The 24,742-nt window shown below is 66.7% G+C and overlaps 3 protein-coding genes across 10 annotated transcripts; 2 read left to right on the forward strand and 1 right to left on the reverse strand.

The window, feature by feature from the left end:
- The first annotated feature begins 1,831 nt into the window (after positions 1 to 1,831).
- FUOM (fucose mutarotase) lies at positions 1,832 to 5,419 on the forward strand. 6 transcript variants are annotated; one of them, XM_077877090.1, is made up of 6 exons: positions 1,832 to 1,969; positions 2,357 to 2,425; positions 3,928 to 4,068; positions 4,228 to 4,326; positions 4,887 to 4,960; positions 5,178 to 5,419. In XM_077877090.1, the coding sequence occupies exons 1-5, from the start codon at positions 1,885 to 1,887 to the stop codon at positions 4,922 to 4,924; spliced, it is 432 nt and encodes a 143-aa protein (XP_077733216.1). In that variant the 5' UTR covers positions 1,832 to 1,884; the 3' UTR covers positions 4,925 to 4,960; positions 5,178 to 5,419. The 6 variants fall into 6 exon arrangements, with proteins under 6 accessions (XP_077733216.1, XP_077733214.1, XP_077733213.1 ...); XM_077877088.1 differs by having other exon boundaries at positions 3,928 to 3,998; XM_077877087.1 differs by lacking the exon at positions 4,887 to 4,960.
- A 1,783-nt stretch (positions 5,420 to 7,202) lies between these two features.
- PRAP1 (proline rich acidic protein 1) lies at positions 7,203 to 10,961 on the reverse strand. 2 transcript variants are annotated; one of them, XM_077877093.1, is made up of 5 exons: positions 10,752 to 10,961; positions 8,925 to 8,994; positions 8,330 to 8,382; positions 7,545 to 7,654; positions 7,203 to 7,466 (listed from the first exon to the last, which is right to left on the reverse strand). In XM_077877093.1, exons 1-5 carry the CDS (start codon positions 10,802 to 10,804, stop codon positions 7,258 to 7,260), a joined length of 495 nt encoding a protein of 164 aa, XP_077733219.1. In that variant the 5' UTR covers positions 10,805 to 10,961; the 3' UTR covers positions 7,203 to 7,257. The 2 variants fall into 2 exon arrangements, with proteins under 2 accessions (XP_077733219.1, XP_077733220.1); XM_077877094.1 differs by having other exon boundaries at positions 7,204 to 7,466; positions 7,551 to 7,654; positions 10,752 to 10,956.
- Positions 10,962 to 13,253: 2,292 nt separating this feature from the next.
- On the forward strand, positions 13,254 to 20,058 carry CALY (calcyon neuron specific vesicular protein). 2 transcript variants are annotated; one of them, XM_077877084.1, is made up of 6 exons: positions 13,254 to 13,386; positions 17,571 to 17,725; positions 18,427 to 18,540; positions 19,056 to 19,169; positions 19,294 to 19,637; positions 19,916 to 20,058. In XM_077877084.1, the coding sequence occupies exons 2-5, from the start codon at positions 17,591 to 17,593 to the stop codon at positions 19,612 to 19,614; spliced, it is 684 nt and encodes a 227-aa protein (XP_077733210.1). In that variant the 5' UTR covers positions 13,254 to 13,386; positions 17,571 to 17,590; the 3' UTR covers positions 19,615 to 19,637; positions 19,916 to 20,058. The 2 variants fall into 2 exon arrangements, with proteins under 2 accessions (XP_077733210.1, XP_077733211.1); XM_077877085.1 differs by having other exon boundaries at positions 13,338 to 13,491.
- Positions 20,059 to 24,742: the final 4,684 nt, after the last annotated feature.

Here is a 24,742-nt window from a genome sequence, read left to right on the forward strand (position 1 = left end):
CTCACCTATGCTGCCTGGGTGGCCCAGGTGCAGGGCCTGCTGGCCTTCCCTCCCCGTTCCCTGCACAGCTCCTGGCCCCATCTTGCCCAGCGGGGCCAGCCCAAGGCCCTGTGTTCCCGGCCCTGCTAGATCCCAGGCTGGCTCCCAGCTGGCTCCCTCGGCCAGCAGGGCTCCTCAAGGCCCAGCAGTAAAACGGGCATCTTGATTCTCATCAGGTTTTGGTGTGGCTTTGTTGTCTTTGGTGTATAAAACCTTACCAGGAAGAAAAAAAAAAACCTTCCCAGGAGTGGCCAGGCCACCCAGCATCTCATGTCAGCGCAGGGCTGGGGGTCACAACAACAGCACCGACCACCGGCCATGAGTCCATTCGGGAAGGAAGCGGAGGAAGGCGGGCTCCAGAGGGAGACAGCCCGGCCACGGCTCTGGGTGGGACTGTCCCCTGCACGGGTGAGCACACGCGTGGGTACCCGCACCGCTGTCTGCCTCCAGCCTGAGTGTGCGAGAGGGATTGGAAGGCCAAGGGCAGTGTCGGCAGGGCCCAGGAGCCTCTGGCATCGGGCAGGCTGTGTGGGTCAGGAACCCAGACGCACCACAGTGGGTCAGCTCGTCACTGCGCTATGTCCGGGACCTCGCTCATTCGTTTGGTGCTTGGTGCTGCACCAGTGGGGCCTACCTGGGGCCAAGGCCACCACGTGCACAGGGAGGCTCTGTGCCCTGGGCTTCCTGCCAATGCCGCGCCCGGGTTCCCGGGACAAGTCCTGAGGAGGGAGAAGATGAGGAGGAAGCCGTGCTGCCCTTATGACCTAACTCAGAAGCCAGGCAGCACCATTCCCAGCGAAGGCCCACCTGGTTCAAGGGAAGGGAACAGGCCCCATCTCAGTGCCCGGTGCCCCGACAGGGCTGCCCACGGCTTCCGGAGAATCTGCTACACTCAACCAGGATCGGGGCCTGAACAGGGGCGCTGTGCAGTGCAGCCCAGGGTGGGCATCTTCCCGCAGGGAGTGCAGTGGATGGTGGTGGCACCTGACCAGGAGAGCAGTGTGCCCGTGTGCCCGGGGCCTGGCTCTGAAGAGCTTAAGGAGGGAGCCGGGCACCCAGAGTCCAGTCTCCAGGGACAAGGGCCAAGCCGGCAGAGACCCTGGCAGCTGGAGGCAAGGTGCTCCCCCTGTTCAAGGGAAAGTGGGGTGGATCCAGGCCCACCACACCCTCCCTCCCCCCCCTCCCCGCCAGACACCCCATCTTGGTGGGTGGGGGATGGGAAGATCCGGTCCTGAGGAGGAAGGGCAGTCAGGTCACTGCCGTCCCGCGCTGGGAAGCTGCACCCCACTCTGCACCGAGGGGTCCCGGCGCCTGGGAGACCAGGTGGAGACCCCCCACCAGGTGCTCCTGGCACACCTGCCTGGCCCAGAGGACGCTCCTGCCTGTCCCCCAGAGCAGGCCCACGGGTGTCCTGCGAACAGTGCTGGCCGAAGAAGTCGGGGTCTGGCCACCCTCACCCAGCGACCGGGGACCCGGCGGGCTGGGGCGGCAGTGAGGGGGGGCGGGGACGGGAGCGGGGAGCTCGGGGCGCTGCGGTCTTGGACCCGGCGAGGGACGCGGGGCCCAGGAAGATGCCGGAGAGGCCGGGCCGGTGGTCGCCCCAGCCCTGGTCAGCCTGCGAGTCGCGGCCGCGGTCCTCGGGGCGTCCAGTCCTCCGGGAGCGGCGGGGGGACCCTCTACTCCGCCGCCCCGCCCCCGGCCGCAGGCCCCGCCCCTTCCCGAGGCCACGCCCCCGAGTGCAGGCCCCGCCCCTTCCCGAGGCCCCGCCTCCCGGCGAGCCTGGCCCCGCCCCGAGCGCAGGCCCCGCCCCCTTCCCGAGGCCCCGCCCCGCCAGGCCCCGGGACCATGGTGGTGCTAAAGGGCGTCCCCGCGCTGCTCTCCCCGGAGCTGCTCTACGCCCTGGCGCGCATGGGGCACGGAGACGAGATCGGTGAGCGGGGACCGGGCCTCGGGACCCCACCCCCGGGCAGACCCGGCGAGCCGCGCGCGGGCCCCCACCGCCCCACGCCCCGCTGGGGTCCGGGAGGAGCCGGGTCCGGGGTGGAGGCCTTGCTCTGGCCGCCCCGGGCTCCCCCTGCTGCCCCACCCCCAGCCCCGCCCTGGCCGAGGTCAGCCCCGCGGTCAGGACGGCGGCCCCCGGGGGCGGATCCCTGGGGGGGGCTCTCTCCACCCGCGCCCTGGGGACACCTGCAGCTCCTCCCGCCCTGGAGACTCCCTCCGCCCTGAGGGAGGGGGAGGGGCGGGGGCGTGGTCTGCGGCCCGCGGTGGGAGGGGCTGGGGGCCCGGGGGGCGTCTCACGGCCCGGCCGGCCCTTCAGTGCTCGCAGATGTGAACTTCCCCACGTCCTCCATATGCAAGTGCGGCCCCGAGGAGCTCCGCGCTGACGGTGAGCGCCCCGGGGCGCGGCGGTCCCGGCTCCCCAGGTGCCCCGCCCTGCCCCCACCCCAGCCGCGGCCCCGCACCCTCAGCGACCCAGGGCAGGGCATCCCAGTGCGGGCCCGAGGAGGGGTGACCTTGGGCCTCCTGCTCCGGCTCAGACACCTCTCGGTAACTTCTTGCAAGTGGGGAAACTGAGGCCCAGAGGCCTGTTGGCTGGCTGAGCACAGGTGCACCCCTGGCCCCCACGCCCCAGGTCACGTGTTCGGCTTTTGCTCTGCTGTAGAAATCCCAGTACTGGTGACCTCACCTCCCAGGCTCCAGGTGCCCACGTGCTCTGTGTCTGAGACCCTCTGGCCCTGGGGAGACCCGGCGGGGACGGGGGGGCGGGGGGGGGGGGGGAGCGCAGAAGGCTTGGCTGGGGGGCCTGGGGCCGGGTCTCCACCAAGAAGGCAGTAGCAGAGTGAGTACCAGGAGTAGGGGCTGGCGTGAGAGCACCTGTCCTGCCCTGTCCTTCCTACCTGGCTGCAGTGGGCTAAGGCCGGGCCTGGCTGGCTCCCCGCCCTCAGCGGTGCCAGGAGCCGCGACACGACCCTCCCTGCAAAACTGAGGCCACTGAGGCACGGAGATGTGAGGTGTAGAGTCAAGCAGCCCCTGTGGGCAGAGCCGGCCAGTGGTCTGAGGCCCGTTCGCCGGCTGCTGGCCCCCGACCCAGTGGCCATGGCTTCCACTCCCTGCGGAAGAAGAGCCAGCCGGGCCTCAGCTTACGCTGGGGGCCAGGTGCCCCAACATGCTTTCCTCCCCAAGGAGGAGGGGACAAGGGAAAGGCCGGAATGCTGGGGGACAGGGGACGGCCCAGCTGCCACGTGACCCACACGCCCTGCGTGTTAGAGGGAAACAAGCCGGTAGGAGTTGGAGCCAGGTACGAGCCTGACCGCAGAGAAAAGCCGGAAAAAAGGCAGAAGAGAACGCGCTCAGGGCGGCAGGCTCGTGAGATCCCAACGGGCTGTCACCAGCTCTGCACAAGCAGTTGTCAGCGTTGCACAAGCAGCGGAAGTTCCTTCAACAGTCAGAAACCCGCTTTACCGGGGAGCAGGGACCTTGGGGACCAGTGGGACGGGTCTGGGGGCAGACTGGGGCAAGAACAGCCTCTTCCCAGAGCCCCAGGGTACAGGTGGCAGCTCAGGGGTCACGGGGGGAGTCCTGGGGTCAGGGAAGGGGCCCAGGTGCCCTTGCTGGCGAGTGTTGAGGTTTGCCCGGTGAGGGGGGTGGAAGGGCGAGCCCACAGGCAGCGCGGCCTCAGGCGCTGTGGCCAGGGCAGGGTGGTGCCAGTGCGACCCCGGCAAGTGTCGTCAGGCCGGCAGCCCCTGCTCTGTCCCGGCCCAAGTCCATCCCTGCTGGCTGGCTTGGGGCTTGGGGCCTGGGGCAAAGGGCATGCGCCGCCCGGGAGGGCGGGTGCACTGCTGGCGGGCAGGGACGGCTGCGTGACCTGAGGTGACACTCCGCCCTCAGGCCTGGGCATCCCACCGCTGCTGGAGGCCGTGCTGCAGCTGCTGCCCCTGGACACCTACGTGGAGAGCCCAGTGAGCGCCCGTCACCCCACCGCCCCTCCCCGGTCTGGGCCTCGGTCTCTGCTTCCTCAGGCCCCAGAAGGTCCACTTGCTTGAAGGGTGGCGGGGCGAGGGGGGGCATGTGTCCCCAGAGGGCCCTGTCCCGGTCAGAGGAGCCCTGAGCTGTCACCCAGCGGGGTGGGGGCTGGAAGTGCCCAGGGCAGCCGGATGCATAGGCCAGAGCCGCCCCCTCCTTCCCTAGGCTGCCGTCATGGAGCTGGTGCCCAGCGACAGGAAGAGGGGCCTTCAGACTCCCGTGTGGGGGACCTACCAGTCCATCCTGTCGGGGGCCGGCTGCGGGGTGAGGTGCAGCCCCGCCGGGAAGGCCCTCGGGACCCTCTGCCCCTCCTCTGAGGCTGGGAGGAGCCAAAGGCGGGGCCCCACACCCCCCTGCACTTGTCCCAGCCTTCCCGGAAGAGTAACCCTGGGGATGGGGCTGCCCCCAGCCTCCTGCCCTCTCGGGTTGCAATCCGGTCCTTGCCTGAGGTCCCTCGCCCGGCCCAGGTGACCGAGCGGGGCCAGGGGCTGCGGGGTATCCCTGGCCCGAGGCTGTGCGAGGGGATGCACTTGCCCTCCCGGGACCTCCCACTGGCACATCTCGGGCAGGACCCACCTGAAGGGCAGGGGGGCAGGAGGGGCCCTCGCGCCAACTCCGAGGGACACGGGGCCCCAGGCCGCTGGCCACCACCGCCCCCCGTGTCCCTGCCCGTCCAGTCCCCCCCGCTCACAGGCTGAGCACCCTTGGGACCCCAGCCGGGAGACTGAGAAGGGAGGCCCTGAGCGGCCCTGCCTCTCGTGCGCCTGCGCCCGCTGGGCCCCGAGGTCCTCTGAGCAAGGCCCTCGCACCCCTTGTGCCTCCAGGGCGCCCTGGCCACGGTAGAGAGGTTTGCGTTTTATGAGCGCGCCAAGAAGGCTTTTGCCGTGGTAGCAACTGGGTGAGTGCGGGGTCCTGCGGGGTCCTGCGGGTCAGGGTGGATTGGGGCGCTCCCCTGCCCCCCTCGGCCCCTGCCCCAGCTGACACTAGAGGCCCCACTGGGAACGGGGTTGTCAAGGGATTTGCCTGAGGACTAGTTCCTGGACTACCCCCGTGGCGGGGGGCAGGAGTGGTCGTGGGGGGGCCGGCCGTGGTGCTCAGCTCCGCCCCTCCCGCAGGGAGACGGCTCTCTACGGAAACCTCATCCTCAGGAAGGGGGTGCTGGCCCTGGATGCGCCCTAGACCACCGGGCCCAGAGACGCGGCTGGATGCCTGAGCCGGACCACAGAGCACTGGCCCCGCCCCCGCCTAGCTGCACGGTCCAGGGGGCCGGGCGGGGGTGGGGGGACCGCCGGGGACCCGGGTCACCCGATTTACGGCAGTGAGATGAAGGTTTCAACAACAGCCGCATCCTCACAAAGGCCTGTGTGGTGCTGCGCACAGGGGAGCCGTTGGCCCCTCCGACGACCCCCCCATCACCAGGGGGGAAGGAGGCCTCCCCCCACCCCCGCCCTGCAGGTTTGGGTGGCCTGACTCTGAGCAGGCCCCTGGGTTTGGAGCGAGAGCTCACGGGCCTGCAGCCCCCACAGAGGCCGGGGGGCGGGGGGGGGGGGCGTGACTGCCCCCTCGGGAGCCCTGGCAGCGGGTGGAGCCCCCGGGCTGGGGATGCTCGGGTTGTCCTGGAGGAGACCAGGCGGGAGGGCAGGTGGTGGCAGATGGTGGCGAGGGGGCCGCTCCCCTGGGGGCCGGGCTCTGCTCCGTCTGCGGGGCTCTTGCCTCCTCAACACCAGGAGCCTCCGGGTCCTGGGAAATGGCAGGGGGAGGGGGTGGTACCGGCCCGGGGGGGCCCCCCGACCCCATAGGCGCAGGCCAGCCCGCCTGAAGGTGGCACGAGGGTGGCAGTGGGCTGGGGCTTGGGCTGGTCTTGGGTGGGAGCACCCGCCACCCCTACTCTGGACCCCAGGGTCTCCCCCAAGCCTCCCCTCCCCTCCAGGCCTTCCTCCGGCCTCGTGGGTGCTGGCGCGGGCGTGAACGGGGCTCCCGGGCCGCTGGCTCCCGTGTTTGGGACCAGGGCTGGTGTCCTGGTGTCCCGGAGGTCGTGGGGGGCAGACAGGCCCGCTGGGCTGAGCTTGGGGCTCAGCCTGGGGAGGGGACCGTGCCCTGGTCCCTGCAGGGCCTACCCTCGGCACCCTGAGCCCACGGCCACTTCCGCCACACAGACGCCTCTGAACGGCCTTACTGAGGCTTGAGTGACGTGTTCTAAACTATACACGTGGGAGTCTCCTGCCTCTGCGCTGTCTCCTGCTCACGCGGCTCGCACACTCGGGCCCCCAGCTGGCCCGGCCTCTGCAGGGGCTCCCGGCCGCGTGACCTGGCCACAGACTCCCCGGGCTGCCCAGGGCCGGGGCACCCCTGCCCTTCCATCCGAGCCGGGCGCCGCCCGAACCCACACGGCTCAGAGATGCAGTCCTTGACCGACAGGAGGGACGGGAGGGACGGGAGGGACCGTGAGCCCTCGGCTGTGCGGGCCTCAGAGCCCGCGCGGGGTCCCAGTGCTCACGCCGCCCGGCTGCCCTGTGAGGTCACCGTCCGTCTGGGGTCCCTCCATCAGGAACACGGGGTGACGCCGGGCGGTGAGGCACATGGGCCCTCACGCAGAGCTTCGGGTGTGGGCTGCCGTCCAAGTCCTCAGAGGGGACCCACGGGCGGACACCCAGCCCTGGGGCGTGAGGTCACCCTCACGAGCTCACCGTCCCCGGGCAGTGGCGAGAGCTTGGTGGCCTCTGCCTGATGTTTCACCCTGTGTCCCGCGTGCGGAGCGGGGGCGCCAAGTGCTTCCCTCCCTCCGGCGGGGCCGTGACCGCCACGCGGGAGCCCCGGGCACGTGCGGCTCAGCCCCTCCCGCTCGGTCCCTGCGCCCGAGCCCCAGCCCGCGGCCCCAAGGGCGGGGTGCGGAGCCCCGGGCCTCAGAGGGCGCCCAACAAGCACCCAGAGAGTGAGGACCGGGAGTCGGGGCCTGAGTCCTGCCCGCACCGGCAGCCCGTCTGTGGGGGGGCTGACCTCCGCCAGGCCCGGGGAGCGCCGAGGGCACAGGCCCTTCAAGGAGCAGGGCCGCGGGGCTGGGGGCCTCCGGGGCTCCCGAGCTGCGACGACCAGGGCCTTCCTCCCCTGACGGTGGGCTCTGACCACGGACGCGCCTCCCAAAGACACTCATGGCCTCTGCAGCTTTATTTTTCTAGCTGGGGAGGGTCAGGGCCCCTAGGAGGCCTCCCTGGGGTGGTAGATGTGGTCTCGGTCCTCCTCCGGCCCTTGAAGCACCTGCTGAGGTGGAAGCACCCACGGCCAGAGCTGCGCCGGGCCCTGGGCCTCCTCGGGCGGGGGGTGGTACAGGCTGTCGCGGTCCGGCTCAGGGTCCCAGCTGGGGGCACGGCCCCAGGTGCCCTCCGCCCCCGCCTGGGCCTCGGAGCCTGCAGACAAGACGGGGGTGAGGGAAGTAGGCCCCATGCGGCTCCCCTGCCGGGACCCTGCCCCCCAGGGGTGCCCACCTTGACCTTGCCATGTCGCCCACGTGACAGCTGCCAGCTTTGGGGCCACGAGGAGACCCGTGGGCTGGTTGTCGTGTTTCAGCGTCTCCAGCATGTGGGCTCCCCGGGCCCTGGGAGCACAGCTGGGTCAGGTCTGCTTGCGCCCCGGGAGGCAGCCGGGCCGCCCCACCCGGGGGCCCACCACCCGGTGAGCAGCCGGGGGCCCTGGCTCGAGGCCGGTTGCTCTGCACCGGGGTCCTCGGCGGCTCCAGGGTCCTCGGCGGCTCGGTTCGGTCGCTGGCCAGCTGCCCCAGGGCCCAGCACAAGCACCACTGCTCCCCACCCCCCCGTGTCCCCCCGCGGGGAGCTACGGCCAGACCACCCCCAGGGGACCCAGACCCACAGCCCAGGCGTCCCCACCGCATCCCTGAGCTGGGTCTCCAAGGGCGTCCCCTGAGCAAACCTCCAGGCCCTGGAGACCCCGAGAGCTGGGCAGGAGCCCCTGCTCCAAGGCCAGGCCCTCACAGGCTGGGGCCCCCTGGGGAGAAATGCCTCCTGCGAGGGTGGGGAGGGGGTGCGACCTACAGCGCCTTCAGCTGTGGCTGTGGCCCGGGGTGTGGGGGTCTGGGGGCTGCAGGAAGGCCCCCCACCCCGTCCTGTGCCCCTGTAGGTCGCTGACAGATCCCAGGGGGCCCTACTGGCTGGAGCATTGCCCCCTCCCCCTTCACCCACCAATGCCCTTAGCTAAGGGAGCTCCCAGGCGGGGCCAGAGCAGGGGGTGTGGAAGGGGTGCTGGGGGCACTCACCCCTCTGGGTCCTGTTCAGGGGCCCCGACTTTGCCGTCGGTCCTGACGAGGCCCTGGAAGCGAGTTGGCAGGTGTGTGCTCCGTGGCCTGCACAGGGCAGAGGACCACACCGGCCAGGGCACCCCACCTGCTGGGGGCTCGACGGGGAGACTGGGCAACCCCTGGGGCTGAGTCTGGACCCCGGTGGCCCGAGGAGGGCCCTGCTCTTGAGCCTCCGTGCAGCAGGCTGAGCACAGGGCGGGCGACGAAGCGGTGCCACGGGGAGCGACCTGCTGTCTGCTGCCGGGAGGGGGGGCTTCCCCTGACCTGGTCTCTCCCAGGTGTGCAGGGCGGGGTGGGGCGAGACGGGTGGGGGCACACGGTCATCTGCACAGAGGGCCCCCGGCCGCAGGGCACGAGGACAGGATGAGCCCTGCACTGGCCGGCGGGGCGCGAGGCATCAGGGCCCTGCTCCACCTGGGCCTCCTTGCCCAGCGGACGCCCCTGCTCAGTCCCCCCCCCCCAGCACCCACGGGCCCTTGCCGTCGGGGCTCCACCTCGTGCTCTGTCTTCTTCACCTCCCTTCCTGGGGGCCGGGCTCAGGGCCTGCACATACCTGGGCCAAGGAAGCCGAGCCCACCTCCTGCAGCAGCAGCAGAGCCGCCAGCCAGGCGACCAGGAAGAGCCTGAGGGGACCAGAGAGAACCAGAGAGGATGGGGAGATGCCGGGCCGCCCAGCCCACGGAGCTCCCGCCGGGACGCCCCTGCCGTGGCCTGGCCTCGTCCGCGTGGTGTTCTCTCCCCGAGGATGCCCAGGCGCGGGGGCCCCAGGCCCACACTAGCCCCCAGGCCCCTCCGGCCACGGCCTCTGCCCCGCTGCCCCCAGCAGCCGCAACAGCCCCACACTGCCGGCCTCCGGGGGAGATGCTGGCTGGGCCTCCCCTCCCCTCCTGGCACAGAACAGGGCGCTGGTGGTGCTCAGAGCACCGCGTCCTGCCCCCCAAAGCCCGGCACGGCGGCTCCCGCACGGCCAGTCGGCACCTGGCCTGTTGCAGCTGCGGGTGGACAGCGGGGTGGTGCGGGCGCCCCCGCAGGAAGCCCTGAGGGTGCCCAGGAGGGCGCACGGGGAGAGGCGTCAAGCTCCAGGCCCCGAGCAGGGAGTCAGGGAGCAACGGCCAAATGGAGGAGACACATGCACGCCGGACAGGCGACCGTGGACCCAGCTAGAAGGTCCTGGGAGCCTCACCCAGGGCGGCCAGGGGCCAGGACGGGAGACTGAGCGGGGCGCAGTGTGCACCCGACGGACTCGCCACCCCAAGCCCCAGATCACCCACCTGGACCCTAAATACGGGTTCGGCTCCCCCAGAAACAGATCCTGAGGGCAGTGAGGCGGGAGCGGCCGGGGCAGCCTGGAGGCCATCGGCGATGACCCTCACCCCCTGTTCCCGCTCCCCCCCGCCCCCCGACGCCCTCCTGTCTGCAGGATGCAGCCGCCCGGGCCTAACTGGTTTTGCTCAAAGAAACTCAAATGCCCGATGGGCCTCCGTCCTGCTCCTCGGTCTGGGCCCAGCGCGGGGCCCTCGCAGGAACCCTTGGCTCCCTCTCCAGACGCTGGGGCCAAAGGGCGGGGGCGTGCCGGGGGCGGGCTGCTCGGGAGGGCCCCTGCCCCTCGGGCACCCACCCACAGAGGCTGAACTGTGCCCCGCGCCGACGTGTCCGGACTCCACACCCCCACCTCGCTGTCCAGCTAAGCCCAGGAAAGCACCTCATGGGTGAGGTCGCGGCTGGGTCCCCAGCGTGGGGGTGTGGCCATGGCTCCGGAACCCGTGGCCTCTCCCCAGGAAGGCAGCTTGGACTCCCAAGGGGGCCCAGGGACCCCAAGCCCTGCCGCGACCCGCCTCCCTGCAGGGGAGGCATGGCCTCTGGTTTGAGCCCGGGGGGGGGGGGGGGGGGGGGCCCCAGGAGAAGCCCCCAGACCAGGAGGGCGAGGGGAGCGCTCAGGCTCATGGGAGGAGGGGAGGGGGTCCCCAGGAGATGAAGGAAGGAGGGGACGCCCCGGGGGGGAGGACAGCCTCTGACCCCCGGCCCAGCTTCCAGGGGACTGTCCCCTCTGGCAGCATCTGACCCCCACCTCTCCTCCTGACCCAGCGCCTCCTGCCTCCCCTTCCAGGCGCTAAGGGGCCCCAGGGGACAGGGTGCCCTGTCAGGGGGTCCCGGGCGAGGCCCTCCAAGCTGGTCCCAAGGTAGACACGGGATGGGCAGTTCTAGCCGCCCTGGGGCCCGCAGCCAAACCCCGGCCTGGGGACAGAGGCCACCCCTTCCTCCCCCGCCGGCTCCCTCCCCGGAGCCAGCCTGAGCCAGGACGTGGTTGCCTGGGGCTCCCGGACCCAAGCAGACCGCCCGGTTTGGGTGGGGGGTCTGGCTTAGGGGCGTTGGGCATTACCTCCTCATGATGAGGTCCTCTTCCCAGTGTAGACGGTGCTCTCGGGGACCCATAGTTCAGATCCAAGTAACTGGATCCAGTGACTCAGATCTGCTCTGCTCCTCCCGCCGGTTCCTCGGGCTTTATGGCCCCAACGTGGGCGGATCTGGACAGAGGTCAGAGACCAGGGATCCCAGCAGCAGTGGCGGCTGGTGCTCCCCAGCTGGCTCCCCCCTCCCCCTGAGGACCCACCCGAGGTGCTTCGACCCCCACGGGGGACCCGCACGCCCGGGCCCACACCCCCTGGCCGCCACCAGCAGAATGTCCAGATGTTACTTTGTGACCTGGAGGATTGGAGCTGAAACTGGGCTGACGGGTGGTCCAGAAGCTGGAAAACCGTCCCGACCTCCCACCCCACCCCTTGTGCTCCTGGCACAGGCCTCCTCCTGGAGCGGGTTTGCCCGGAGCCACGGGCAAGGGGTGGGGCTCCCCCCAGTCGGACTGGGCATCCTTAGGGGGAGCCACGTCGGGGCCCTGGCATGGACACGGACCCTGGCACAGGCGCCTAGAGAAGGGCGCGCACCTGCGGCCGAGGCTTGGGTGGGAACGGGGCCTCCCCGCAGGGCCCCCCTGCCCCAACTCCAGGGTGCTGCTACAGGGGCCCCACGGTCCTGCGTGCTCCCAGCTTTATTTATGAATAAATAAATAATCTTTTTAAAAAAGAAATAAAGGGGAGGGTGATGAAATGTCTTAAGCAATTTCAATAAACAGAATTTTTAAAAACATTTTACTTATTTATTGATGCGAGACACAGAGAGAGAGACTGAGACACAGGCAGAGGGAGAAGCAGGCTCCCTGCGGGGAACCCGACACGGGACTCGATCCCGGGACCCCGGGGTCACGCCCTGGGCCCAAGGCAGACGCTCACCCGCTGAGCCCCTGGGTATCCCCAGAAGGTGGCTTTCAATTTAGGCTGTTACTGGGCCTTTGTGACAGGTAAGCCCGTTGGCCAATGAACCTTTGCGCGCAGGTGGTTTCCGAGGAGAGCGACTCCGGCAAAGCAGACTAGTGACCGTCCCCTTCCATGCTTTCCTCTTTCTCTTCCCTGAGAATGACTTTTAGTGCTTCTGTGTCTCCCGGAGCGCGAATCCGGGTAAAGGAACTCCCCACTTCCCGGCTTGCTCTGTTCCTCTGTTCAGTCACATTGGAAAGGACTTAAGCGGGGGCTGCCCCTCGGGCCGGGACACCTGCAGGCCCTGCTCGGGGGGCGTCTTCTCCTCACTCTTTGGTTTGCCCTTTCTCGTCTCCTGCCTCTGGAGAGTCCTTTTGGTATTTTTTCAGCACGCCGCTGTTCCAGGTACAGCTTAGTTTTCAGACCAATCATCTTTTTCGCTTTCTTTGAACGTTCCTGAGCCTCTCGACCTTCTTTCTTAATCTTTTTCTCCTGGAAATCCAAACGACAGCCGTAGCGCTTCTGGCGTGACTCAGTGTATTCGTTTTGTGGTCTGGTGCCGCCTCGGAGCCGTGGGGAGCCGCTGTCGGGGCGCGCAGAAACTCTCAATTTTCGGGTCTCCCAGACCCGCAAGCCAACTCCACGCGAGTCGTGACGGGACCCCACTGCACACCAAAGTTAATTCAAAACGCATCGTTCTAGGGGCACCTGGGTGGCTCGGGCCTGGAGCATGCAGCTCTTGATCCCGGAGCTGGGTGTGTGCTGGAAAAAAAAAAAAAAAAAAGAGGTCGTCTCGGGGGCCCAATCAGTTCTGCTGAGTGTCCTTCTAAGAAAAGACAAGGCAGATGGGGGGACTGTCAGGAGCCACCAGCCAAGGAGAGGAGCCTGTGGAAACCAAGTCTGCCCTCGCCTTGACCCCGGCTTGGAACCTCCAGCATCTAAGGAGCCAAATCCCGGTGGCTGCGCTGTGCAGCCTGTGGCCCCAGGTGACCAAACAGATGACAGCAAGCATCGGCGGCAGGTGGATGGACCGTGTCACTGCTCTTTTCTGGCCTCAGACGGTGCAGGCCTTTTGGGAAACGTCTAGCTGACAAAGCTGACCGTAAGTGCCCCGTGAATGACCACGGACCCTAGCGACTGGTCCTCGCACCTGCCCAGAGGAGGGAGGCCTCAGTCTGCACAAACACACGTTCGGGCCCGTCCACCACCAGCTGGCAGCAGCCCGAGCCCCCTCAGCTGCGCTCGCACCCCAGCACCCCTCCCTGGTGGCCCAATGGGGAACGAGCGACAGGCTTGCTCCAGGGGCAGGGGCTGGCCTGGGGCTTCAGGCGTCGGCACACCAAGGGGGGCAAGAAGGCAGTCTGAGCCCCGGACAGGGTCGTGGGGGGCAGGCCGGGGGGCAGGCAGGGCTCAGCTGCCCCCCACGCAGTGAGGCAGGCGGTGTGCTGTCCGGGTGGGAGCCCCCTGCACCCCCTGCACCCCCTGCCCCTGCGCAGCTCCCACAGGGGGGGCTCGGGGTGGAGCGGTGGCCGCAGACGCAAGCGCTCCCTCCCTCCGCCCGCGTCTCCCAGGCGACAGCAGCCTCGGTCTCGGCTCGGCCCCTCCCCCGCCCCGCCCCGGCTGCGAAGCGTCTGGAACCGCATCCTTCCTCCGCATCCTCGTCCTGCGGCCGCGCCGTGCAGCAGCTGCCCGTCGGAGCCGCCTGTGAGCCATTTCCACATTTCTCCTTGTGGAGCGGGGGCGAGGGGGGCCGAGTGTGCAGGGGCGTGTGCACGGCCGCGCGAGGTGCGCGTGCAGGTGCGCGTGCAGGTGCGTGTGCAGGGACGGGGGCACCGCGGCCGACCCGATGGCGGCCGGGGGGAGCCGGGGTCCCTCCTTGGGGTCTCCGGTGGCCGCAGCGGGATGCTGTCCGCAGGCCCCCCCGACGGCCGGGGCCTCCGCGGGGCGAGCCGCTGCCCGGACCCCCGAGGAACCGCCGGTGTCCAGCCGCGCGCAGACCCGACGTGCCGCCCCGACCCCGTCTCGGCCGCGCGGCGCAGCGCGGGCGGGGGTCGGGGCCAGCATCAGCGGCGTCGCGGGGGCCGGAGAGCCCTGGGGGCTGCGGGGGGGCGGCCCGTTCCAGAAGGTCCGGCTCTGTGCGAGGGCGGGGGGCGCGGGGGGCGCGGGGGGAGCGGACGGCCGGACCGAGGAGCGCCGGGGCCCCGCGCCATCGCTCCAGCAGCACCTGCCGCAGACCCCGGGCTCGGGCCACAGGTGGCGGGCGCGCGGGAAGCCGGGGCGGGTGCAGAGACGAGCCGCCCCCACCTGGGCCTCCGGGGCTGTGCGGGAGCCGAGAGCCAGGCCGGGGGCGGCGGGCGCGGGGGCGGGGGCTTGCGCCCTGCGGGGTGTCCGCTCGGCACGCGCCGCCCCGCGCTCCGCAGTCACATGCGCGCCCGACACGCGCCCGGCCCGCAGGAGCCCGCGCAGGTGCGCAGCCCTCCGCGTGACGCAGATGCAGCCGGGCGGGGGCGGGCGGGGGCGGGCGGGGGCGGGAGGGCGAGCACCCGCGGCCCGGCTCCTGCGGGCTGTTCCGCCAGGGCCCCTCGCCCCCCTCCCCGCGCCCCGCTCATCCCGCGCCGCCTCCGCAGACGCCGCCCAGCAGCCCGCAGTGGGGAGCGGACGACGGCAGAAGGGGGGGGGCGGGAGGCGCAGGGCGACCTCCGAGCCTGTCCTGGGAATGAGCCCAGCCCGCCTGCCCAGGGGGCCCCACGACTCAGCGAGGGAAATGGATGTGGGGGGGGGTCCCACATGCAGCCCGCCCCTGCCCCAGCATTGCGCCTCGGGCGTGAGGCCTGGAACCCGACGCGGAGAGGCCCGAAGGCCCCAAATGGCTCCTTCCCTTGGAGAAGATGTGTCATTCCCGGCCTCCGTTGCCATGGAAACCCGTGATGACGTCACACGGACGTCACGCTCTGTCGGAGGAGGCTTGGCTCCTAGAGGACCCCAGAGACGGAGCTACCTGTCCCGGGGCCGGCCGCCAGCCGGAGGTTGGGGCTAAGGGCGACCTCGCGCCCCCCCGCCCCCCGCCCCCCTCTGCAAGCCGCAGGGCCCCGCCGCCCTCCCGCCCCTGCAGCGCTGCGCACTTGCTGCCCCGGCCTCCCCCTCCTCCGCAGCCCGTCAGGCCCTCCCTCCGGGGTCCCCTCCCGGGGCTTCCGGGCCCTCTGTTCTCCCCAGCACTGGGATGTTCCCACGGGTGCTGGTCCACCTCGGCCTCCCGCGGCTGCCCTGCGTCCTCCCCGGGCTGCCCCCCTGCCAGCCCCACTCCCTAGAAGCTCTCCAGCCTAGGGGTGCAGTCGGGGGCGCTTTGCTGGCCCGTAAGGGCCCGGCGCCCGGGGCGTAGATCCAAGGATGAGCCCCCACTCAGGGCCCTAAGGGGACCTTCCTCCCTGGAGCGCCCAGGAAGTCCCCCATGGGGGTGCCCTCTGCCCAGCCGGCTGCCTCTTTGCGGCCCGACGATGCGGCTCCTGGCCACCCCCCTTTGTCCTACAAGGACCTCCCTGCCCAGCACCTGCACACTCTCCGTCCCAGCACCCCTGGGCCTCCGGGCCGGAGCTCCTCGGTATTCCCACCCTGCCTGCCCACACCAGGAACCCACAGCAGGGCCTGGCCTCTGGGGTGTGAGGCAGTCCCCCATGGGCCTGGTGGGGCTGCTGCGGGGGAGGCGTCTGGGGATAGTGAGGTCGCCCGGGACAGCAGTCTATAGGACGGGTGCAGGCAGTGGCCGGGGCCGGAAGCACAGCCCCCCGGGGTCTGACCCCGGTCCTACAAGGAGGAGGTAGGCAGACAGCCCGGCACAGGTGCCACGAGACTCCCATCTCTGCGCAGGCGCACGCCAGGGCCCAAAGCCTGGGGAGGGGTGGGGTGGCCGGGCCTCTGCCCCCAGCCTGCTGTCCTTTGGTTGTTGGTCTCATTTATTTTGAACTCTTTGTTGTGAAATATAACAAATATTCAGAAGATGACGTAAAACAAACGTGCAACCTGATGATTGAAGGTAAGTGCACCCCAGTCATCCACCAGCCAGTGAAGACTGGAAATCCCTGCAGGGCCCTGAAGCTGCTCCCCTCCCCCAAGGCCCCCCAGACTCCCCAGACGCAGGAGCATTAATTGGTCTGGAGCCGCGCAGTGCGGGTCCCTAAGTGCCGAGCCTGGTTCCTCCGGCGGCTGCTTTCGGGGCCAGCCTCCTCCCGTGGGGTTGGGCCGGTCCTGCCCGCGGCTACACCGTTCACCCCATTGCTATAAGGACTCGGTGGCAGGAACGCCTCATTTACGGCTTGTTTTCTGGCGTGCGGTTGTGTGTCCGTGGGACCGGCCCTGCCATCCACGTTAGCGGACGCTCGTCCTGCGGGGCGTCCACCCCGGAGTGAGGGCCGCTCAGGGTTCGGCGTGTGTGGCTTACGTGAGTCCACACCCCCTGCAGGGCTTTGGCTCCTGGGCTCCTCGAGCTCTCCTGGGTTTGGGGGGGCTTCAGCGCATCTCCCCGAGCCGGTTCTGATTGGCCCCCTCGTGGGCTAATGAGGCGAGCGCCTGCTTAGTATCCGTGGCCTTTTGAAATCTTCCTTCCTGCATTTTTCTATGAGGTTTTTCTAATATTTTTCTTCATCAACCTGAGCTGTTTTGCCCAAACGTTAGCTTCCTCGCGGCCAACGAATCACCCAGCGGGTGGCTTAAAACAACAGGCATGTGTGTGGGAGAATCCAGGATTCTTTGGAGACAAGAATCCAGAATTAGGGAGGGCTGTGCGCCTTTGGGGCTCTAGGGAAGGAGCCTTCCGGCCTCTCCCTGCTTCTGGGGACCCCAGTGTTCAGTGGCTTGTGAATGCATCCCTCCGACCTCTGCCTCCCTGTGTGCCCCCAAACGTAGGACCCCAAGCACTGGGGTAGGGCTCCTGTGATCCACCATGATGTCATCTTCACGCGGTCACGTCTGCAAAGACCCGATTTCCTAGGAAGGTTACACTCGGGCAGAGGGACCTGAACATCTCTCGCTGATGGGCCCGAGTCCCTCGCCGTCGGCGCGTTGCACATGCCTTCTCCGGTCTCGCTTTGCTGCCACTCTCTGAAGGCTACGTTTTGATAAGCGGAAGTTCTTAATTCTAATGTAGCCCTTTTACGGTCAGTGCTTATTTCCCACATTGAGGGATAATTTTTTGTCATTGATGTAAGACCTGCAGCGCCATGACTTATGGAACTGATAGTAAAAGGCCGTTTTTGCTCCTTCATCTTAAAGGCAAAGCTTTCACTGTTTAGTTCATACCCGATGCTGTGGGGATTTTTGTGGGTAGCCTTTATCAGGTTAAGGATGTTTTTCTCTACCCTTAGTCTGCTAATAGGTATTTAAAGTAATAAACAATTGTTGGATAGTCTCAAATACTTTTCCAGATATTATTGAAATTAATCATGATTTTTTAGAAAGATTTTGTTTATTTTAGAGAGACAGGTGGGGGAGGGGCAGAGGGAGAGGGAATCTCAAGCCGGCTCCCCACTGAGCAGGGAGCCTGACACAGGCTTGATCCCAGGACCCTGAGACCACGACCTGAGCGGAAATCAAGAGTCGGATGCTGAACCCACCGAGCCCCCCAGGCGGGATCGGGATCGGTTTCTGTTGAGCACAACATCTGCCCTCCGAAGTGCGCTGGGGCAGGCCCGCATGTGTGCCTGGGCACACCCCGCATGGCTCTGGGGCCCAGGGGCCAGGAGACCTATGGCTGAACATGCCCGGTTTGTCCTGGGATGTTGGCTGTCCTGGCTCCGGTGTGAGGAACCGGGTCCAGGCTGGGGCCCCCTCGCCCTCTCCCAGGGGTGCCATGGTCGGGTGGTGAGTGGGCAGTGACCGGTGTCTCCTCCGAACAGGCCGAGGACCACTGCTCACCATGGTGAAGCTGGGCTGCAGCTTCTCCGGGAAGCCGGGCAAAGACCCAGGGGATCAGGACGGGGCCACCACAGACAGCGTCCCTCTCATCAGCCCCCTGGATGTCAGCCAGCTCCAGCCACCGTTCCCTGACCAGGTGAGCGCCTGGGCCAGCAAGGAGGGCTCTTCTCAGCCCGCCCGGAACAGAGGGGAGGGGCAAGGGTCGCTTCCATGTGGACTCCCCCAACAGGCAGGAGAGCAAGCAGGGGAAGGGCTGGTCTGGGCCACAACCCTAGTTGGCCAGGCAGTCTGTGACCTGATCAGCTGTCCCGTCACCTGGAGTCACCCTTTCCTCATCTGTGAACTGTGTAAACTGACCGCGGGGTGACCGTCGGGAGTCCCACGCCATCTGGCAGACGGTGCCTGGCAGGGGTGCCCAGCAGGCGCTCCGAGCAAAAATTTCCACCTTCCCTGTGGGCGAGACAGGGTCCTTGGGCAAGGTCTGATGGAGGGCAGCTTTCTGGAGGAATCTGCTGAGGCACAGCTGCGCCCCCCCCCCCCCCCGTGTGCCCTGGAGCAGGACCTGCGGCAGGCGCTGCAGCGGAGCGGGGGCCACCTTCCGGGCCTGCATCAGTCGGCCTGGGGCCCTGGGGCTCGGGGTTAGAGGCAGCCCTGGGCTCAGGGGACCCTGTGGCACCTGGGGGCACCACCTGCCTGCCCCCAGCTGGCCCTTGTAGCCAGCGCAGCCTTGCCACTAGACGGTGCGGCAGCTGCTCAGCACCCAGCCTCAGGGCAACCGACCTGGGGCCCCTCCCAGTCCCCCATTTCAGTGTGGTCCTGGCTCCCCTCTTCCTGCAGGTGGTTATCAAGACACAGACGGAATACCAGCTGTCCTCCCCGGACCAGCCAAAGAAGTTCCCCGACCTGGAGGCCCAGAAGCTGGCCTGTAACCACCCAGAGGAAGGGCGCAGGGTAACCCCCCTCCCGGTGCCACTCTGCCCAGGGATTGATCCCAGGGGATTGGGGGCAGGGAAGATGGGGAGCAGGCAGCTGAGGCAGGGGAGCCCGTGCTCTGAGCCAGGTGGGCTGGGCCCCTCGCCCCCTCGCCTGTGGTCAGGGAGCCAGGTGGGCAGGGATCCCCCCCTCGGGGCCCTCACCCTGCGGCTCCGCGGGGCTCCTCTGGCCCAGGGCTCCTGCTGCGCCCATCTCCCGGGGTCACGTGTCTCTTCCTGAGTGACCTGGGCTTTGTATGTACTTCTGCTGTGTATGTGCCTAATATTTTTTCCCACCGTGTTTATTCGCCCTCAAGTCCCCTAAATGATGGCTTTGCCAGTTTTAGCATGCCGCGTCTAAAGCCCTGTGAAATCTGCCCTCTCTGGGGGGCGTCTGGGAGCTGGAAGGGACCCCCCAGCAGAGGCGGTGAGCGCAGCCCCTGCCCCGAGCGCGCTGACCCTCCCCGGCGCCCCTCTCTGTCCCCGGCCCCCCAGCTGCCCACCGCGCGGATGATCGCCTTTGCCATGGCGCTCCTGGGCTGTGTCCTCATCATGTACAAGGCCATCTGGTATGACCAGTTCACCTGCCCCGACGGCTTCCTGCTCCGGGTAAGCCCTGGCCCGCTGGGGGGCGGGGTGGGCAGGGCCCCCATGTCCCCGCGGAAGCCTGGCGGGTGGGCTGCCCGCCCCAGGGAGGACCCCTCGGGCCGCCCTGACCCCCCGCCCCCCGCAGCACAAGATCTGCACCCCGCTGACCCTGGAGATGTACTACACGGAGATGGACCCCGAGCGCCACCGAAGCATCCTGGCCGCCATCGGGGCCTACCCGCTGAGCCGCAAGCACGGCACCGAGACGCCCTCGGCCTGGGGGGAGAGCTACCGCGCCGTCAAGGAGGGGCCCAAGGCGCCCACCCAGGCGGGCGCGGCGGCGGGGGCGGGCGCGGCGGGGGCGGCGGCCACCGAGCCCCCGGGAAAGCCCTCGGCCCCGGGAGAGAAGGAGGCGCCGCGGAAGGCAGCGGGCAGCGCCCCGCCCCCGGCCCCGGCCCCCCAGTGACGGCGCCCGCACCTGCGGCCCGGGTAGGTGGGAGGGGCGGGGCGTGGGGTGGATGGGCGGGGCCTGGATGGGAATGGGCGGGGCCTGGACGGGAGGGGCGGGGCCTGGATGGGAGTGGGCGGGGCCTGGACGGGAGGGCGGGGGCCTGGACGGGAGTGGGCGGGGCCTGGACGGGAGTGGGCGGGGCGTGGGCGGGAGGGCGGGGCTCCGCCGCGCGGTCCTTCCCGCGCACCTGGGCGGTGGGGGTCGTGTGCCCGCCTCGAGCGCCCGCTCTCGCCCCGCCTCCCCTCTGTCTCGGCAGCGCCCCCGGCGGCACCCGTGACCGCCCTCGCCCGACGCGCTCCCCTCCTGTGGTCGTGCCCCGCCTCCGGGACCCCTCGCTGATGCCCCTGCCCCCTGAGCTTCCAGCTCTGCTGCTTTTCTCTAAGTAAAGATTCACATCCAGCTGCGTCTCCTGTTTCTCCTGCGCATCCTGGTCCCGCTCCTTGCTCCTGCCTCCCCCCACCCCCGCGTGCCTCCCCCTCCTGCCGGGAGGGGCCCTGCAGGATTCTGAAGAGCCGCGGTGGGGGGGCAGCGAGCCGCCCTGGGAAGCGGGGTGCACCTGTGCACGCCGGGGGGGGGGGGGGGGCAGCGTGGACGCGGCCTCGCCCTCGGAGGCTGACTGCGATGTTCAGGGGAGCCTTTGGGACCTTGGCTCTGTCCCTGAGTTCCCCCAGCCCCACCTCCAGCGGAGCTGGTCCATCTCCCGTGCTGTGCTGTGCGTGCTCCCCACCCCCCACCCCGATGGACCGAGCATCTGGAGCCCCCTGTTCCCGGCAGCATCCACACGTGGTGCCCGCCCCCACTGCCTGGCCCACGGGCACACATCACTGAAGAAGTGAGCCAATGCGTGGATCCAAGCGGCCCTGGGCCTCTGGAGAGGGGATGTGAGCCCACTCCTGGGGCCCGAGGGGGCTCCCCGCGTCCAGAGCACCCCATCTCCCATTCCCTTGGAAGTACAGGGGCGGTGGGAGGTCTGAGGAGTCTCCGCGCAGCCCACAGCACCCCCATCTCCCCCTCCGCTTCAGCGCTGGGTGGCTCAAGTCTGCTCCCACCTGGCTAGGCCTGACCAGGACCCCACTCCAGCTCCTGTCTTCCCCTGAGGGCTTTGATCCCAGGCCCAGACGCCCACCCTGGTGAGGGGGGAGCTCAGACCCCAGCACCAAGGGCTGGGTGCTCAGGCCAAGGAAACAGACAGGAAAGAGGCGTTTTCAGTGCGTGGCCCAGCGACCGATGCCGTGGGTCAGAGTCCCTGGGCCCTAGTGGGGTCCTGCGTGGGGGCACAGGGCTGGGCGCTCAGACAATGTGGGACCATCTGGCCTCCAGGCCAGGGAGGCAAGGTGAGGGGTCTGAGCAGCTTTGGAATAGCAGGAAGTGGGTGAGGCAGGTGTTTGAGATGTTCCGTGGACACACAAGGCCAGTTGAGGGGGGGCGGGGGGGCGGGGGGGGCTGGGTCTGAGGCTGTCTCCATCATCGCTGGGCTCCTGTCTGTCCAGCCAGCCGTCCATCCGTCTGTGGATCTGCCAGGCGTGACCTGCCAGCTGTCTCTAGCAGCCACCATCCCCGTGACTGTCCTCTGCTGAAGGGTTTCTGAGCCTTTGGAGAGGAAGTTGCCTCTTTACCCTTAAATACCTCACTGCGGATTTCCTAGGGGCACTTTCTTTACAGACCAAAATCAGGAATTTAGCTTAGATACAAATACTCTTATTTAATCAATATACCTTATTAATATTTCCCCAACTGTCTCAATAACGTCCTTCCTAGCAAAAAGAAAAGCCTGGCTGGGAGGCGGTCCGGGAGCCCAGCCACCACCTCCTTCCCCGTTCTCAGGTCACCTTAGAGGGGCCTCAGCTCGCACGTGTGAGGCGTGTTGTCCTGATGAGCCGCGGGACGCATCCCGGGGAGAGGCTGAGTCCGTGTCGGTGTCCCGCCGGAAGGCACCGAGGTCCGGCTGTGCGCCCCAAGGGGACAGATCCTCGGCTCGGGTGGCTTCCGATGGGTTGCACCCCGTGACGTTATCCTTTGCCTCTGTAAGTTAATACACGTTCCGGGGGACGCTGCTCTGAGACTACGAAACACCTTGGTCCTCAGCCCTCCCTGCTCAGAGCACTCAGTCTGGTCTGAATCCAGCTACTGTATTTTCCAAGTGACAATTGCCTAAATTCGGCACGTTTTCTACACTTATTAGTTGATCTTCCACTAGTTTACTGGAAAGAAAAGCTCTCCCGTCTCCCCTTTCATTTGTTTGCGTCAGCAGGACCCGCCGATTCCCATGTCGTTCAAGAGGCTGGAATCCGTGCTCTCGTTATTTATTTTTATGGTCACGTTGCTTTGTACCTGGCTAGTAGAAGTCGTCCTGGGGACACGTCTCCATCAGCCTCTGGGCACTTCCTAACTTCCTGGCACAAAGGTGCCACCAGGGGTGCCCGGGCGGCTCAGCGGTTGAGCGTCTGCCTCTGGCTCAGGGCATGACCCCAGGGTCCTGGGATCGAGTCTCACGTCGTCGGGCTCCCTGCATGGAGCCTGCTTCTCCCTCTGCCTGTGTCTCTGCCTCTCTCTCTCTTTGTGTCTCTCATGAATAAATTAGATCTTAAAAAAAAGAAAAACCAACAACAACAGAGGTGCCACCAGGATCTGGGTGCTGCTTACGGGTGTTGCTTTGGGCGCTCTGCGCATGGAACTGCGCGTGTGATCTGTAACACACCCGTTCGTGCACACACGCTCCGTATCTCCCTCCTGTGTGTGCACAGACACACGTGCATGTGTGTGCGAGTATGTACACACGTGTAGACACAGCCCACAGTAATCTATGCGGTACATCCACGCGGCGTCTAGACTGCGGGTGTATGCGGGGTACCCAGGATCTCCGCAAGGTCCCAGCGGCTCCGCGGTTCTCGCTCCCCTGCCCTTGGTGTGAGAACTGCCCTCCAACAGCGGAAAGCTGGTTCCTGTGACTCTCAATATATTTATTTGCTTCGTCTTAGAATCCACTGGAGTCCTTTTCGGCATTGGTAACCCACGCCAGGGCCCAAACAAGCGCCTGCTGCTTATTCAGGGTTCTGTCTGGAACGTGCGGGTCGATAGTCAAAATGCTGTGCGCAGGATATTTGCGTTTGTTGTTCACGTTGCTTTTTTTTTTTTTAAGATTTTATTTATTTATTCATGAGAGACAGAGAGAGAAAGGCAGAGACACAGGCAGAGGGAGAAGCAGGCTCCATGCAGGGAGCCCAACGCAAGACTCGATCCCAGGACCCTGGGGTCATGCTCTGAGCCAGAGGCAGCTGCTCAACTGCTGAGCCGCCCGGGCTGCCCTCTCTATTCCTTTCATATATGGTGGAGTCACTTATTACTGCTCACACTCTGGTTTTGGGTCCTTCCCCCATTTTCATTGATATTATCCATTAGTTTTGTTTTTTCCTTTTTTCTTTTTTTTTGAAATCACAATTTATTTTTAAAGATGTTATCTATTTATTCATAAGAGACACAGAGAGGCAGAGACACAGCCAGAGGGAGAAGCAGGCTCCATGCGGAGAGTCAATGTGGGACTCGATCCCAGGACCCCGAGGGTCACGCCCTGAGCTGAATACAGGCACTCATCGGCTGAGCCACCCGGGTGCCCTTAATTCACATTTTAAAAAATTTAAATTCCATTCATTGACATAATGTGCTATTGGTTTCAGAAGTAGAGGTCAGTGATCACACCCAGGGCTCATCCCATCACGGGCCGTCACCCAGCCACCTCACATCCTATTATTTTGTAATAAGTAAAACATTAACAGGATTCCTAAGGAGCCGACTCCCTCCCACCCCTGAGGGAAATCAGTCTTCTTAGTTTCTTTCTTTTTTTAAGGTTAGTTATTTATTTATTCATGAGGGACACAGAGAGACAGAGACCCAGGCAGAGGGAGAGGCAGGCTCCACGCCGGGAGCCCGACGCGGGACTCCATCCCGAGACCGGGGGTCACGCCCTGGGCTGCAGGCCGCGGCGCCAAACCGCTGAGCCCCCCAGGCGTCCCCGTCTTCTGAGTTTCTAGCTCAGCTGTCTGTGCGTCTTTCTGCACAAACAAGCACATACATCTGCCTTTTTCCCCTCCCGTTTGACTTTTTTCTCTGTAATGATTTTTTTTCCCCCACACAAGTGACAATCAATTCTCCAATTCTGTGCACCACCGGGTGTCCCACATTCAACCCTATTCCCCGGAAGAGACACAGACCCCGCCAGGGAAGGGCCTGGTCTGGGGAGCCTGCCTCCTGGTTCAGACCATATCGGGGCCCCCCGGCCACCCTCTCTGTCCACCTTGACTACAAGTCAGGGCCGGGGGGGGGGGGCCGGGGGTGCACGGGCACAGCCCCGCGGGCACCCGCCGCCTAGCCTGGCTCCCGCCCCGGCCCCAAGCAGCCTGCACCCCGGCCCGACCTCTTCAGCAGCGTAGCCAGGTGTGCCCTGAGAGCAGAGGCCCTGCCTCACAGGAAGTGCCCAGGGCTGGGGAGCTGCTCCCCGGGACCCCGGGACCCCGGGACCCCAGGACGGGAGCAAATGCATTTTTTTTTTTTTTTTGCAAATGCATTTTTTATTGCAGCACATGGACTTAACCCACGGGAAGCCAGTGCACAAGGTGTGATCGGACCCAAGACCCCCTCGTTCCCGCGGCGTCCCCCCACCCGGGGCTTTCCAGGTGCTTTACAACATTTTGCAACACAATGCTCGATGAATAATTTATGCATATGTGCTTTGTATTGTTGGAGATTTACCTGCCTGGCAAGCTCCGGGGAGTGGTCTTGCTGAGTTAAACCTGCCTTTGAGGGGACCCTTGGCGGCTCAGCGGTTGGGCGTCTGCCTTGGGCTCAGGGCATGACCCCGGGGTCCTGGGATCCAGTCCCGTGTCGGGCTCCCCACATGGAGCCTGCTTCTCCCACTGCCTGTGTCTCTGCCTCTCTGTGTCTCTGTGTCTCTCATGAATAAATAAATGAAATCTGAAAAAAAAAAAGAAAAATGCTTTTGACTTATAAAATGTTATGATTTACGATTATAAATTTAAACCAGCGTCAGAGAGCAGGAAGTCTTGTCCTCTCAAAGGTCCTTCTAGCT

The sequence above is a fragment of the Canis aureus genome, chromosome 29 (assembly GCF_053574225.1).
Source record: "Canis aureus isolate CA01 chromosome 29, VMU_Caureus_v.1.0, whole genome shotgun sequence".
NCBI classification, from domain to species: domain Eukaryota; kingdom Metazoa; phylum Chordata; class Mammalia; order Carnivora; family Canidae; genus Canis; species Canis aureus.